Source organism: Vombatus ursinus, unplaced genomic scaffold (assembly GCF_900497805.2).
Source record: "Vombatus ursinus unplaced genomic scaffold, bare-nosed wombat genome assembly UNPS02014807.1, whole genome shotgun sequence".
Taxonomy (NCBI): Eukaryota; Metazoa; Chordata; class Mammalia; order Diprotodontia; family Vombatidae; genus Vombatus; species Vombatus ursinus.
The window spans coordinates 63,946,074-63,963,325 of record NW_020954585.1 but is presented as its reverse complement, the minus strand read 5'-3'; the positions used below and the strand labels follow the sequence as shown (position 1 = coordinate 63,963,325).

General features: G+C 35.0%; 1 protein-coding gene across 3 annotated transcripts in view; it reads right to left on the bottom strand.

Annotated features, from left to right (window-relative positions):
• The window catches only part of LOC114052505 (serine/threonine-protein kinase SMG1), a 120,517-nt gene that overhangs the window by 47,868 nt on the left and 55,397 nt on the right, over positions 1-17,252 (bottom strand). For all 3 annotated transcript variants that reach the window (XM_027875163.1, XM_027875162.1, XM_027875164.1), the window contains 13 exons: positions 12,159-12,289; positions 11,876-12,037; positions 10,896-11,014; positions 10,414-10,501; positions 10,201-10,302; positions 9,616-9,756; positions 8,967-9,166; positions 8,378-8,574; positions 8,061-8,225; positions 6,947-7,101; positions 3,569-3,711; positions 3,177-3,378; positions 2,161-2,270 (listed from right to left, as the gene is read on the bottom strand). In XM_027875163.1, coding sequence (XP_027730964.1) covers positions 2,161-2,270; positions 3,177-3,378; positions 3,569-3,711; positions 6,947-7,101; positions 8,061-8,225; positions 8,378-8,574; positions 8,967-9,166; positions 9,616-9,756; positions 10,201-10,302; positions 10,414-10,501; positions 10,896-11,014; positions 11,876-12,037; positions 12,159-12,289 — 1,915 coding nt within the window. The remainder of the gene's footprint in view (positions 1-2,160; positions 2,271-3,176; positions 3,379-3,568; positions 3,712-6,946; positions 7,102-8,060; positions 8,226-8,377; positions 8,575-8,966; positions 9,167-9,615; positions 9,757-10,200; positions 10,303-10,413; positions 10,502-10,895; positions 11,015-11,875; positions 12,038-12,158; positions 12,290-17,252) is intronic.

The window sequence follows — 17,252 nt, the reverse complement described above, 5'->3', positions numbered from 1 at the left end:
GAATTGTGACTAGGATAGCACTATATCTGAAAATTAATTTATGCAGCATTACCATTTTTATTCTATTGTTACATCCCAGATACAAGCTCTGGATACCTCTTCAATTAATTAAGTTGTCCTTTGTGTGCTTTGGTAGACTGAGTCCCAGATATAGCATGTACTATGAATGGGATGTGTCTTTCTATTATTTCCTTTTAGGTTTTGTTATTACTATAAAGAAATGCTATTTATTTTGTAACCTGCTAATAGCTATTATTTCAAGGAAGGAAAGCCATAAGCATTTTATTAAGTACCTACAATGTGCCAGGTACTGTGCTAAGTGCCTTACAAATATTATCTCATTTGAGCCTCATAACAACCCCAAGAGGTACATACTATTATTTATTATCTTCATTTTATAGTTGAGGTAACTGAGGCAGATAGAGCTTAAGTGGCTTGTTCAGGGTCACACAATTATTAATATGTGAGGCCACATTTGAACTCAGTTCTTCCTTATTCCAGGTCCAGCACTCTGGCCACTGCTCCAACCTACCTGATTTTTGTGTTACCAAGCTGCAAAAGGCATTGAGTTTTTATTTTATCCAAGATTTGGGAAAAAGTATTCCTGGATCCAGACTCAATGTTTCATCCACTGAGCCACCTAGCTAGTTTCAATTAGAATCTATGTAGATTCCACAGGATTTTTGAAGTAAATCCATTAGACTCTTTCCTACTGCTACTGCTAGCATTTCTATAACTATGTCAACTAGGAGCAGCCAGGGGTGTAGAAGAAAGAGTGCCAGGCTCAGAGTCCAGAAGAACTTAATTCAAAACCTGTTTCACACATTTACTAGCAGTGTAATCCTGGGCAAGAGATTTAATCTATGTTTGCTCTCTAGCTGCTATGATCATCATCATCATCATGATGTAATATGGAAAAGGAGGAATTTTTGCTTTACCTTTTCATTTATTAGGAAAACTTCTAATACTGCCTTTTATATATAATATTAACTTTTGGTTTTAGATAGTTTTTTTAATCATATCAAAAAAAGAAATATAACTATAAAAATATGAAAGAATGTTTCAAATGACTCATAACAAGAGAAACATAAATCTGCATTAAATACAAAAACTCTGAGATTTCACCTCACATTTAGGGAAATGGCAAAGATAACACGGGAATAATCATGCTGGAGGAGCTGTAAAAAGACTGATGCATTGCTGGTGAATTGTGAATTGGTACAAACATTATAGAAAGAAATTTGGAATCATGTGAAGGAAGTGACTAAACTGTCTATACTCAAAAATTCCACTGTTAGGTATATACCTTAAGGAGGTAAATGTTTTGTTTTGTTTCGTTTTTTAATTTTTTTTAAAGGAGGTAAATGTTAAAGAGAAAAGCCCCATACATACCAAAATATTTATAGTCGCGCTTTTTGTAGTAGCAAAGAACTGGAAACAAAGGAGATTCCTATCAATTGGGGAAAAGCTAAACAAGTTGTGGTACATGAATGTAATGAAGTATTACTGAACTATAAGAAATGATGATTATGGATACAGAGAAGCATAGGAAGACTTATATAAGCTAATACCAAGTGAAGTAAGCAGAACTAGGGAAACAATATACAGCAACACACACAATGAAAAGAACAACAACTGAAACTGAATGCTGTGAAATTAACATGACCAAACCTGGCCTTAAAAGAAGAGATATGAGAAATTATATCTCTTTCCCTTCTTTGGAAGATGGGGAGGTTATGGGTGTGGAGCACTACAGATGATGTCAGACTTTTTTGAAATGTTGGTTAGTTTTACAGAACTATTTTTATCCAGCCACTTATTTATTCTTTCTTATAAGGGGATGGGAAAGAGATATACCGGGAAATGTAGGTGATATAAATGTCAATAAAAATATATTTTTAAAAAGTCAGACATTTTACAAAAGTAAACAGTACTATTTTATGTAAATTTATATGATGACATCTATTTTTAAAAGTGTCTCTACATTTGACTAAATCAAATTTACATACAGTAATTATTTAAATTTGTTAAAAAACTGGTACTGAATCAAATATTTGGACACACCCAGTTATGTCCTAATTTCTGGATTTGTTAACATATGATCACTCAAATAATACATTTACAGATATGAAGTCTATAAAAATAATTTTACCTACATACCTATTTTTTCTTTTGATCCTCCAGTAAGCAGGTTAATGTTTTCTCCTGGTAACAATTCTAACTGTTCTGTACATTCAATAAATTCTCCAGACTCAAAGCTGCTTAGTGACCTGTAATTAAATTATTAGCTATTTTCAAACCTTATCCACAATTTGCTGGAGGAGACATGTTGATGAATATGACTACACCGTATTACAATCAAAAGAAAGGATTTAAAAAGTAGATTATATTTGTAGATAATTACAATAGCCCATCATCCTTCATGCACATTCCTTTGGTACATCAAACTGAGTGACTTATGGACAAATAACAATTCCCAGAAAAGGAACTGTTTTTAAATCCCAGATTGCCATGGACTTACTTCTTTAGTAAGGAAACGGCACCTACAGTCTCATAAACAAATATTGCAAAGTTTTCAAAAGTGAGCAAAAAGCTGTTTATTAGTCACAAAACAGTCTGTAAATTTACTAATAAAAATGAAATTTATACTCTATATTTATCTCTTTATTTTAATGTCCTAATACTGCTTTTATGGCTATAATTTCCAAACTGAATACTACTGATAATTAGTATAGATTAATATGGTTACTGTTTTGTTGCCTTGCTCTCCGCTCTCCTCTTTGCTTCTGTCTCCCCATCTATATGTCTGTCTCACCTAACATACTTCTTTACGCCTGATAGTCGCTTTCTTTAAAAAGCTGCAACCCTCTTTGGGAGTTTACAAAGTCAACATAAAAAGTATAACCATGAAGTAAATGCTATCAATATTCTGGAAAAGGAAAAAAGAAAATCAGCAACTGCCTTCCCTCCCTCCTTCAACAAAAAGTATTCAATTAAAACCAGAAATAAAAACAATCGTATTTTTGAATACTTTGTTCAAAGGAATTTGTTAAGATTGTTGAAAACAGCATTACTTACAAAGACGCGTTATTTTAAAACATAAAATCAGGTCATTATCACATACTTTAAGTACTGTGCTAAACTTCACGATTAATTTTAGAAAAAAAAAATCTTACTTTATATAGTTGAAGTCAGCTTTTAAGTTGAGGGAAGTACTACTTGTGCTTTTTTTCAAGTCATGAACAGCATTCTGCCATTCCTGCACAGCAGCCCAATCAGCAATTGAGATATAGCACTCACAGGCTTTATTACCCAAGTAATTTATAACCTCAGGGGAAGAATCACTTGGTTTAGCCAGGACAGTTTTTCTAGCTTCACCTATAAATTACAAAATTTTTAAAAAAAAGTTAAGCTCAGGATAAATCTAAATATTTCAGAGTAAATATTTCACAACATTAATAAAATAATTTGAAATTCAAATTTATCTATCTGTTCAACAGCCATAGAATAAAATAAATGTTCAATGCCAAATTTAATCTTATAAATACAATAAATTGATGTAACTCACCATTCAGAGAATGCTTTGGACTGGCATTATTACTATTTGAGTTGGCCAACTTCAAGACAGATTTATCAAATCCAGTTATGCTGCAATCTACACCTGTCATAGCACACAAATGCTCCTGGTATTCAATGGTTGCCTTTTCAAACCTTAAATACAAATTTAAACAGTTTTATGCAGTATCAGTATTCCAATGAAGAGTATCTATAAACTATTTATATTATCTTCCCAGTAGCTTGCCCATGAGGCACTTAATGCTTTTGGAATTAAACAAATTTATGGTCATAAAATACTACCCGAGAACTAGAATGGACTTCAGAGGCCATTTAGTTCAGCCCCTTCACTGTACAGATGAGGAAACTGAGGCCCATGGCCAATTTATTCAAGCTAAGCTTTTTGTACAATGATGTTTGTAAATCAAGGTCTGATGTTTACTCTCTATGTGAGTGAAGTTAATTTTGCTCTGCGTATGCGCTTTCTAGTACGACACAAACATGTTGAAAATGTACATCAGTGGTGTCAAAATCAAATAGAAGGAGATCTTGGTGGGAGGACCATTGACTTAGAAAAATCACACATGAACACATTTTTTTACCTATTTCTTAAACAGTTAAGTATTTCCCACTTACATTTTAATCTGGTTTGGGCTGCTTTGTTTTTCATCTGTGAGTCTGACATTGCTGATGTATATCATTATTCACAAGGGGAACAAAAATAGGCATAAATCAATTCCTACTACTAGGCAAAACTCATGCTGTATTCATAGATGGTAGGTCAATAGTTTCACCTTCACATATGGTAAGTGAAAAGACCATTTGAAAACTTAAGACACTCTCATGATACTTTTATATATAAAATGTACAACTAACCTAAGGAAAAGCCCAATCCTTTTCTGCAAAAAGGTTTTATCAATAAAGTCTGAAAACATGTCCACTTCACAGCAGGAGGTAATGGGTGAAATATTCTGGATCAGTTCTGGAGTATAACTGAAGTGCAAGGTATTACTATACTGTTACAAATGTCTTACTTCTTAACTATAGGAAAGAGGATAATTTCTATGACTACTGTTTTAGAGATGTCTTTTGAGCTCTTTATAACCAAAGAATCGCCCGGACAAGCTATGTAAGAAATCTCCTTAAATCTGGGACAGTCATGTTAACAGAAGGTGTGTTCACACCTGAACCCTTCTCATAAGGCTCGATCCATTGGCAGAGCCTTCTAGAATCCCAGAATCTTTGCACAGCTGGTGGGCACAGTGGACAGTATGCTGAACTAGGGGTGGACGACAGGCGGGTGGACTAGGAATACTAGAGCACAAATTCTGCCTTAGGCACTGGTGAGATAGCTGGGTGACCCCTGGGAAAATCCCATACCCTCTCTTGGACGGTTTCCTCATCTGTACATCTGTAAAATGAGGGGACTGGACTTGATGGCTTTTAAAAATCCTTTCCAGTTTTAAATCTATGAGGAATCTAAGTAGGATTTTTTTTTTTTAGTTCTAGCTATAAACAGGCATTTGTGGGCAGCTATGTTGTGCAGTGGACAGAGTACTGGACTGAAAATCAGGAAGACTCATCTTTCTGAGTTGAAATTCAGCCTCAGACACTTCCTAGCTGTGTGACCCTGGGAAAGTCACTTCACCCTATCTGCCTCAGTTTCCACATGTGTAAAATAAGATGGAGAATGAAATGGCAAACCACTCAAGCTTCTCTGACAAGAAAACCCCAAATGGGGTCACAAAGAGTAGGATGTGACTGAACAAGAATTTAGTAAACTCTGACTAATTCCCAAGTACTGTGTTATGCTTTGTAGATATCCTGCTCCCCTTCTCAAAAGCAGCTTACATTCAATTAGGAAGAAACAGCATGTACACATTTGTGTGTGTCTGTGTTTTTACTAGACCAATGATTTCATTAGCTTAGGGGGCTCCCAATGAAGATCACCACCTTTTTAAAACTTTCATCTTACAAAGGTGTCTGGGACACTAAGAAGTTAAGTGACTTGCCCATGGTCTTTCTCACTCCAAGATCAGCTTGTTAGGCACTCTACTGCACTGACTCTTCCAAAATCTATACAAAGTCGTCACACTAGAGATTGCAGGGCCAAGAAAGATATCATGTAGAATGCAGCACTTGAGCTGAGCTTTGGAATAAACTAGGTATCCTAAGAGGAAGAGCATTCCAGGCAAGAGAGACAGTCTGGCAAAAGGCACAGAAAGGAGAGACAGCACATGAATTGTTTTGAGTAAAGGATAGCAAGGCCAGTTTGGCTGAATCAAGGTGATTTTCCTTAAGCTTTAATCTGACCATATCACTATTCTCCTACTCAATAAACTCAGGCAGCTACCTCTTGCCACCAGGATAAAACAGCTTTTACAACCTATTTTTCCAGGCTGACTGGCCATTCTTCCTCGGGCACACTGTGGGATCCAATCCAATCAGCCTTCTCCTGTTTATCACATGCATCATACCCTCCAGCCTCTACACTTTTGTGCTGGCAGTTCCCCAAAGCAGCAATAACTTCCTCCTCACCATAGCCCTAGATTTCTCTCCAAAGCCTCTCCTGATTTTTTCAACTGCTAGTGCTCTCATTCCACATTGCCTTGTATTTACCTTGTGTATTCTTAGATATGGACTTGTCTCCCCATCAAAGCATCTGTGCTGAGTTGGGATTCTTTCATCATGGGATGTGTATCCCTACTTCCTAACACACAGAAGGCACTTCCTGATCAACAGATTTACCATAGAGGAAGTGAAGGATAGCAGAGGGCACCAGTAAAAGTAGAATGGTGTCAAGCTATAAATGGCTTCAAAAGTCATGCAGGGCATTTTCTATTTGATCCCATAGGTAACAGATTTCTGGAGGAGACATATCTGTAACAAAGCTTAGGAAAATCACTTCAGTGACTATGGAGGATGGATTAAAAAGAGAGGAGACTGGAGACAATCTGTCTTCTATGGCATTAGGAGGCACCCAAGCTCCAGTTACTCTGTCAGACATGCAGAGCAGTACTATAAAACAATAGTGATCCATAAGGTCTAAGCAACGCTATATACTCAGAGAAGGAAATGAGAGCTGGAGAACATTTTGCTAGAGAAGAACCCTGATGTCAAAACTTAAGACCCTGCTAACTTTGGCAACTAGTACGGAAAAATTCATCCAGTTCACCACAAATAGTTTTCTTTCCTCTGTTTTTCTCATATTCATGGAGAACAGCCCAAAAATCATACCCTAGAAGCCACATATACTATTTGTGTAAAAGTATAATGTGGCACTATTTCAGTTTGCCAGACTGAAAATAGGTTGCTTTTTGCTAGATCATAAAGTTTAAATGCAAGTTAACCAAATCATTCATTTCTCTCTCTCCCTCTCTCTGTCTCTTACCTTCCTTCTGCCTGTTGTGCCACCGAATTGATCCAGACAAGATTCTTTCCAACAATTGAAGTTGACCACACAGCTAGTCCTTGTATAGCTTCAGGGCAATGGAGTTCACACAGTGCTTCTACCACCATCATAATTGTTATTTCCAATTCATTTCCCTAGAAACAATATTCATAAGAATTAAAGTTTATACTACTATAATATTTTAATGTTTACTTAAAATGGAATATCTATTTCAAAATAATTCAATATTCATGAAGATACATAATACATTAAGAAATTTTGTTAAGATTTCAAAGTTATATAAAATATGCATAACTATTAGGAAGATTCTATATTTTTAAAAGTTGGTTAAATTTAATTTTAAGGCAATTTTTAGAAATTATTAAAAAGGCTGATGAGATATGGGATAGAAAAGTTTAATACATATACCATGCGAAGCTATTTAGGATCTAAGAACTCTATAAAATAAACATAACTGTTGTGAAATTAAAAAGAACAAGCATGGCCCCAAGGAGGAGATTTAAGTAGACACCCCCACTCCACTCCTTTGCAGAAGTAGGAGGTCCACAGGTGTGGTACATTGTATATATTTTCAGACTTTTTTCAATTATAAATTGATTGAGTTTGCTGAATTTTTTCTCTTCTTCCCCCTTTTCATTTTTTTAAAAATATTTTTTGCCATATGGGATGGCCCTCTGGGAGGGGGAAAGGATACTGGGAGAAACTATGGTGATGTAAAAAACAAAAGATGTCAATAAAAATTTATCTTACAAAAGAAATAAATATTATGGATTCTCGAGAATGTTAAGATTATTTTATATTGAACTCTTAGAAGTCTTAGAAGTAATGTGGATTTTGAATAAGCTTTTGATAAACTTAAAAACAATACATAATTAAGAGGACATTTAAAGTACCTTGTTTAATTAAAAAAAAACTTTGTAAACATCTCTGAGAAATCTTTTTCTTAAAAAATAAGATTAAATATTCATGAGACGAATGCTGAAGCAATACTTTTAAAGTTTTTCATATTTCACTAGTAAAACAAATCACATGTATCAAAGAGCTAGACCTTGGTATTCAAAATAAGAGCTAAATACTTATGGAAAGTCTTTACCTGAGATATATTATTGGTCTTCATTTCAGTAAGCAAATCAAAGCCATGTCTTACAGTCACAGCAGGTTGACCTGCCAACAGTCCAACTCTCATGATGGAAAGTCTAATCCGAGTTAGCCAGTCTTGGCAAGTTTGGCGATTTGTATAGAAGAACGTTCTAATGACCTTCAGAATAAAAGGTGAAAGGCTTAAATTTATTAAAATTAAAAGTTTATTTAAAACTCATATGGTCCAACTGAAATATCTTTTATTTCATATAAAGGTTGTTAAGCAATCTAACTACATGCTGCCATATATCAATAATCTCAGACACTAACCTTAGGAGGTGAAGTCAGCGCATTAGCACATCCTTCATATGCATTATACATTAGTTTTTCCAGATTTTCTAAATATTGCAGAAGAAGAACAAGTCTAAGTTGGTTGCTGCTATGTCCTTCATCATTATCTGCAGTTGTCCATTGGCTAACATCTTGATCAGGGTTTAAAGTGTGGGCTGCAAGACTTCTAATGATTCCTATAAACATGTGACAATATTCCAAATGAATAAATTTAATTTTGATTATAAAATCAAATGTCACAGAAATCCAAAAATACTGACATCAAGTGAGTAGTGAATACTACACATACAACATTATAATGAATTCTTCGTTAAAAAATTAAACATTTAAACAAATATTCTTAGAATAACTTCTCATTGTTTCAGTCTGACATTTAATCTATTAAAGCACATGATACAATTTCTTTTAAGTTGTCTGGTAAATTGATTACAACTATATCTACACTTTAATAACAAAGTATTAAATTTATCTTTATTTCATTATCTACATCAATAATTTTGTAACAAGGGAAAAAAAGCAATAGTATAATAAAATTATATTTAAAAAATTCATAAACTTTAAAAATCACCTTCAATTGTCTGGAATGTATCTTGTGCTCTGCCTAGGGGAGTTCTTAACTTAGAAAGAACAGTGAACTGGGCTGCTTCCCAAATAGCCCACTGCCAAAGAACAGCATCTGTCTTTAGAAGGTTTCGTGGAATAGTTGATTGGTCACGCTTATCTAACCTCTGGCAACTGTAGAACAATCTCTCTAACCAATTGTCCTTCCTGAAAAATAGAGTTTTTATGTTTAATTCAACACACATTTAACACCTACTATTCACCAGCCTCGGTGCAAAGAACTAGGGATATAATTAGAACAGTCCCTACCCTCAAGAACTTTCATTTTACTGGATGCTTAAATTATTAGGGTAAATGACTCCTATCTTCTACCATTCTTACCTCACCAGAACAGAACTTCTAAAACACTAGAGTCAGAACAGTTAAGCACTTTTCTAGGAAGTAACACCCTTCTAGCACTGTTTTTAGATAAATGCATTCTTAGTTCTTTATGCTAAATCTGAATAGCTCTTCTGGTTGCTGCTGATTACTGCAAGCAGAAAAGAATGTAATTCCCCTACTATGTAGTTATTCTTCACAACTGAGACTGGGGTAAAAATATTTCTGCATAGTTTGTAGTCCTTTTCCCAGGATTGTCAGTAAATAAAATTTCTTACCCAGTTCTATGAGAATTCCCATACAAAATAAAGCTAATGACATCAGAGAAATCTTGTGGATGGAACGTATTACTTGGGGCTTTGCTCATATGACTTCTTATAGCTAAAGAAATTTCTTGTATTTCTGTGTGGTTGCTATTGCTGTAGGAGAAAAAAAATGTGCTATATTAAATAACAGTCAATTAAAATCATAATTTATTTCTAAGTTGCAAAGAGTAAATGGAAACTGCTTGAAAAATATAAAACTTAAAAAATAGATCTGAGATATAAGATAAAAAATTCTAAATAGGTTCTAAAATTAATCTTACATTTAACAGATGCTATATGAAACCTCTATTTGGAGAACTATTTAGGAGTTCATAAAATCTAAAATCTCAATTTTTCTAACTAGATCAATTGTCTTTTTCATCACTGAGCAGACTAAGCAAAATGCTCAAAACTTATAACAGAACTATATTCACAGGATTTTCCCCTTTTCTATAAAATTCTAAGACTCTGAAATAAAATTATAGTGGGAATTTTTAATAGAGTTTGTTTTGTTGCCTCAAAAACCACTCTCTTACATTTATTTCAAAATCTTTTTACCTCAGGACAACATCCAAAGGAATAGATTTCAACAGCTTTCCAAAGGCTTGTCGAATACGAGTTCCACTATGGACTAGCTGGACACGACATACATCAACACACCTACATTTTTAAAAAGGAAACAGGAAATTATCACTTGTGCACAGATGAAGGGCTTTGTTTTGGAGGGGCGGGAATAAGGGAGCAAAGATAAGTAATTTTTAATATGTATACCTTTGTAAAAGGTCATCAGGCAAGGAAGATGATAGGGCATGTAGGCTACTACACGCTTGAAGACAGATATTCACATCTTCAAGAAGGGCTACAATAACATAAAAAAGGATACTTTTAAGACAATTTCTAGATTGTTTTAAATCGCATTTTCTAGATTCTTGGGGTCAAAGACCAATCCAATATAATTCAGAACACTACTGCTTCAATGGAAAACAGACTTTTAAAAGACAAACATATTTAGCAAAACCAACTTAAATGCTTCTCAAGAGATTATTTACAAAAATATTTTGATGAAAAAACCTAAGGAACCTGAATACCATGAATAAACAAAATTTAAATATAATTTAAAAATATTTAAGTGCAAGAATTTTCAAGTGATAAGAGAATAAAAGATAAAAATACAGATGTGTTCAGCTATCTTTGCTAATTTGTTATGAAAGATGCTCAATTCTGTAAAGTTTGAGTAGAAGTAAAAATCTTACTGTTTGCTAGAAGTCCTTTGCAAAACTTATGGAAAGACGGAAGAGAGAATAAAGGTGCATATGTTTCAGACTTTTTCATTAGAACAGCAACTTCCAAAGCCCAAGTCATTAGCAGTTTCCTAAAACAAATTTATACATAGCAAATGTAAAAATAAATGCCCACACAATTATTTCTACATTAGATTTACTTCTAAAAAAGTGACTTTCAAATATTTCAACTACTTGTAAAATGATGTTTGTTAATAAAAGAAATCATTTTGCCTTAATGGCTAAAAATTTCTCACAAAGCCTTAAAAAATTAGGGTTGGATTCTAACCAAAGATAACTAAAGTCTCCATGTACATATGTTCTTGAATTAGACTTTTCACACAATTCTTTTGAAAGGAATAAATAATAATAAATGCTTCAAAATAAGGGAAGGAGGGGATGGGACAGCTATGTGGCGCAGTGGATAGAGCACTGGCCCCTGAGTCAGGAGGACCTGAGTTCAAATCCGGCCTCAGACACATAACACTTACTAGCTGTGTGACCCTGAACAAGTCACTTAACCCAACTGCCTCACCTCCCACCCCCCCAAAAAAAACCAAAGGGAAGGGAATAAGCATTTATATACTGCCTATTATGTGCTAGCCACTGTGCTAAGAGCTTTACCAATATTATCTCATTTGAATCCTTATAACAACTCTGTAATTTAGGTGCTATTATTAACAACCTCTTCCTCCTTTACAGTTGAGGAAACTGAGGCAATCAAAGGTTAATGCCTACAGTCACACAACTAGTTAAGTTTCTGAGACTGGATGTGAATTTAGTTCTTCCTGGCTCCAGGTCTAGTACTCTATCCACTATGTCAGCTAGCCTCAATATGCCCAATATTTGAAAAATTTGAGTGACTACAATGTTTAAAACTGTTCTTATTCTAAGATGATAGTCAAAGAATAAATTTAGGAACAAAGTCATGATGTTAAATTTTGCCAAGTTACCTGGTATCCTGATTAAGGTTATCTTTCTTTAGTAATATTCCCAAGAGGTTTAGTATGATTGAGAAATGCTTCTTTGTGGCTGTTGTTACAGTACTAATTACTGCTCCATCAAATAATGATGGTGATGAAGAGCTAAGACTACTAGATATAAAGTGATCATGCCTGGAAAACATACAAAAGTTTGAATTACTTAAAAAAAATTTATTAAGTTAGTAATACCCATACCAAATCAGCATCAATTTTTAAAAATCTGGTAAATCTGTTTTCAAAACAACAGTCTTACCTGGTACAATGTGAATACAAGGTGTAAAGAACTGCATACTGAATAGCAGGGAAATGGACAGCTAGGTCACCATGCACAATCATTAGGTTCTTACTCAGTAGTGCAAAAACCGTTGGAGACAACGCCCACATCTAAGTAAGCACAAAAAAATAGTGCGTTGGGTTGCTATTTTTTAAGAGCAAATCCTTAGAAACCATCCAAGTACAAATGAAAACATATTGATAATGCTAAAAATAAATACATTTATACAATTAAATATGTAATTCAGAAATCCCAAGGAATAGAGGGATCTACCCTTTTATGTTATATGAATGTCACTATACCCTTAACTACAGGTGGTAAGGTATCTTGTTGTATTATTCCTTTTCTATCAGCATATAATTTACTCATTTGGATGCCTTAATTTTTTTAAGCTATTCCACACACCAAATTTCCTCATAATTTCTATATTGAGATAGTCTGAATGGTTAAGAGTTTGAGGAAATATAAAGGTAGTCTCTAAGTCTACCTCTAAGTCTCTAAGACAAACATGCAGTTTGCATTGCCACTGGAACCAGATTAAAAGTAACTGGCAAATATTAAAATAAAAATATAATAAAGCACAGTTAGCATCACATTTTAAATGAAAGTCAATAAAAGGCCTGCAGGGATCTTAATGTAATAATTAGTGACCATTATTTCTATGTGACTTTGATATCACTAGTCTAACCTAAGACAGTCCTGCTGTCAAATAGAAAAAAGAGGCAGTGTAGTATGGTGGAAGTAACATTAGCTCAGAAGTCAAAGGACCTATGCTCAAATTCTAGTTCTGATGCTTACTACCTGTGTGACCTTTGGATAGTCATTTAACTTACCTGGGCCTCAGTTTCATCTTCTCTAAAATGAAGGGTATGGACTAGACGACTTAAGGTGATCCCTTCCAGGCCTAGATCTATGATCCTATGATTCTTATGACGTAAGGGGTTGGTAGGAAAGGAGTAAACAGGATAACTAGTTTATGAACATAATAAGGAGTCAAGGGCAAGCACTCAAGGCTCAGTCCAAATCACTGCTACTTCTTTTCTCAAAAAGAAATTCTCATAACTAACCAAGGCACTGCTAAAGTTTTCAATACCAAGGCAGATGTGTGTGTCTTCAGAACGAAAGGTGTAAGAAACATAAAACCCACAAGGATTTCAATCTAATTCTACTTTTAATAATACATTATTTAGGATTAGAATTAAAACTTTACAATGAAGTCAAAGAAATACGACTTGAATTTCTTTGATATTTCAATGAATTTGTTCTCTCTGCCACCAGAGAAGCTACATACAGGTTGCTGAATGTAAATCCAGGACTGGCTGACCAACTAGTGCTCTCTGCCACCCACCGTTACTCCTGAGATTTCTCTTGTTTCTCTCCCAATTCCTACACTAACCAATAACCAGTTATTTAGGAGAAAAGTATCCTGAGCAACTCACCATTAACCCCAATTCCATCCTACTCATGCTCTATTCTTACCCAGGGCATTCCCTCCACTGTTGGTCATTTAAAATTCTCATTTCATAGTACACAAACTCTTCTTCAAACTAGATGTCTTCCTCTCATTACTTCCACCTCTTAGTTCTCCATTGATACTGAACCCCCTCCTGTAATGACACTGCATCCTTGGCTATTCTTTCCAGCAATGGCAGGACCTTCTCTCACATCCTATAATGCAACTGTCCTGGAGAAGGAGGTGGAAAACTCTCACTTCCAGACTCCCCCATTATTCCTTCACTTAGCAACCTTCCTCCTTTTAAGTCCATCTACTCAATCAAAATTTTCTACCCAAAATACAAATTATGTTGGCCGCAATACACCAAACTTCAAGCCAGTCTCCCTCCTTTCTCAAGGAGTATAGTAACTGCTTCATCATTGTCTTCTCCCAAACTCTTACCTCATACTAGGGGACTTTAACATTCACAAAGATGCTTCCTCAAACTCCCTAAGTTCCCAATTCCTCAGCCTTTTTAAACCTCAAGATCCCTCATTCCACTTGGCCACACGTTAGATCTCATCATTACCCAAAAGTGTTCCACTTCCCTACTCAGAAACTGTGACCTTATCTGATCACAGCTTCCTAACATTCCATCTCTTCCAAACTCATCCAAACAAGTAATTTTAGAAGCTTCCCTTCCTTCTCTCTTCAATCTCAAGCCAATAGTTAACCATTTCAATCTACTGTTTTATGCTCTTTAATCCTCACCCCTTGTTCTATTTCATTCACCTCTTAAAAAAGGTCAACCCTGGATTACTCTTTCCATCTGCTCCTCCTCACATGCTGATAAACACAAACAAGGAAGTCTCACAACCTGAGTAACCAATTCATACTATCTAACTTCCACTGGGCTCTCATTGCAGCAAAGCAGTCTGTTGATTCCACTCTGTGATTACATCTCATTCCTCACAGGAGCTACTCTAAAACTTCTCTTTATCTCTTCAGGCCTCTTACACCTTCCATTATTACCAAGCTGAGGAGCTCCCCTGATTCTTTATGAGAAAATTGAGGCCATTCAAATTGAGTTTACTTTTCCGATTCTCTTCACAACAAACCCCCTGACACTATTTTCTTCCACTCATTCCTCTTCTCCCTCAGTCTTGATCCCTTCCCTTGCTAAGGATAACTCCTGTATATTTACACTTGATCCCATCCCTTCATGCCTTCTCTCTAGAAGACTGTACTCTCCTTGCCCCCCAAAATATTTGATTTCTTCCTATCTATTCTTTCCCTACCCTGCTTTCAAATATGTTCAAGTCAATAATCTTTTTCCCCTCTAGAGCTTTTCATAATGATACATTTTCTGGATGGTTATCTTTTACATTTTAGCACACAGGTCTTAAGAGTTTACAACCTATTAAAGACTACCATACATTATTCCATTGCCTCTGGGGTCTCCTACAAAGTTGATTCTTTAGAAAGAGTGAGTGAATCACGATTTCATAATTTATTTATATACCATCACGAAGAGAAAAGAGATGGGGTTTTAGTTTCAAGGGACTTTTAAACACGCTGCCTAATTTCTCAAAGGCAATCTAGCCTACTCTCTTCTTTTTCAACTCTGGGCCCTGGTCAGGTCATTGTCCAGTAACTGTTTCTATTCAAAATACATGTACTGATGGACTAATTCAATGGATGTCCATCCAAAAGGACAAATGACATTTTTCATTAATAAGGTATCTACTATGTGGACTGTGGGATCTAACAAAAGAGTAGGCATATGACTTAACGACAGTGCTCACAATTAGCACATCCTTAAACAGAAAGATCTGATGGCCCTCACCATCAAGTTATAAGGATTACCCCTTTTTGGCCACTGCACTAATATATTCCATGACAGTTGCACACAGATTTCCCTGGTTTTCACCTTCCATGATGTTATCTGAAGACTGGTGAACATTTTGTTAGAGGAGCACTCTACTGAATCAAAAGTTTCTGTATAAGCAATAAAACAGTGGAACCTTGTATTCTCTACACCTTCCACAAACTTTGGGACTGTGATCACGTGTTACTCTTCAAAACATTATTTATTAAAGCTTGCCTGTTGCCTTCTCATATCTTCACTACTCTTGATGCGAATATAGATTATTAGCATAGATTTTTATAAAGACAAATATTATTGATATTTGGGTCAATAATATTATTTTCTTTTTGGGGGGGGGGCTAGGCAATGGGGTTAAGTGACTTGCCCAGGGTCACACAGCTAGTAAATGTCAAGTGTCTGAGGTCACATTTGAACTCAGGTCTTCCTGACTCCTGGGCCTGTGCTCTGTTCACATAATATTCTCTTGATAGCCTTTTTTCAGTACTAATACTGTCTAGGATTCTTTGCAATTGTGAAGTATCTTTACCACTCTGAATTATTTTGAGAATTAAAACCTCAATGCACTCACAATTGTGTCACTTGCAAGGGTCAGATTTTTTCCCATGTATTCTTGGTCTGCAATTGATATCTTCATTTTAGTCCCATTTTTACTTCTTCATATACAAGGATTAGAGACCGAAACATTAGGCACTTTGGTGATCAATGAAGATAGTATGGTTTAGAAATGGTGACAGATTGGAGGCAACTGTTTGGCCCTTTTGCCTTCTCATTGTATTTATATTTTATATCGATAAAACTTCCATAGGAAATCACAATAGTCCAATTTAATGTTTGTTTCTTTTTCCATTTCCCATTTTTGAAGATTAATAATTTGTTTGAATAAGTCAGGTGGGATCTATGTCACATTGTATAATCTCATCTTTATATTTCTCTTAATCTGGTGTTGGCATAAGGGTCAAAAATCAACAAATTTATTGTCTGAGTGCATATAAACAATTCATTCAGAAAAAAATCCTATGTGGTAACCAGGTTCTTTATCATTAATATAAATGAATTTCATATTTTTTGAGTGTTCAGTGTTCCCCTTTTCTAGTACTTCAGAATAACTTTCAATAAAGTATTCACAATACAGAGACATTAGGTTTCTGAGTTAACCTAAAAAAGCAAGCCCGTGGTCTTTGTTTCCTTATCCTGCACCATATTCACTCTTAAAGAGAAAGGAATAAGCATGCATATATATATATATATGCACTATATATGCACTATATATATATATAGTGTCTAGGTGCTTAAATAAAATTTAAACATTTAAAATGTTTCATAAATGTTATCTCATTTGATTCTGACAACAAACCTGGGAGGTAAACACTGTTATTATGCTCATTTTTAGTATTTGAGGCTGTATTTGAATTCAAGTCTTCCTGACTCCATGTATAGCACTCTATCCAGTATACTACCCAACTGCCTCTAAAATAACACACTCAGGGTCACACAAGTAATCAATAATCAATAAACATTTATTAAGTGACTACTATGTGCCAGGCACTTTGCTAAGCACTGAGGATACAAAAAGAGGCAAAAGATAAGTCTATGTCCTCAAGGGAGCCTACAATTTATTAAGTATTAAATGGCAAACTAGGTTTAGAACAACAGGTCTTCAAATTTCAAATCCAGTCCTTCTTCCATTATACCATGCAGACTAGTTCACAAGCGTATTGAAGTCACTGACTTTAATTGAAGGCTCTTACTG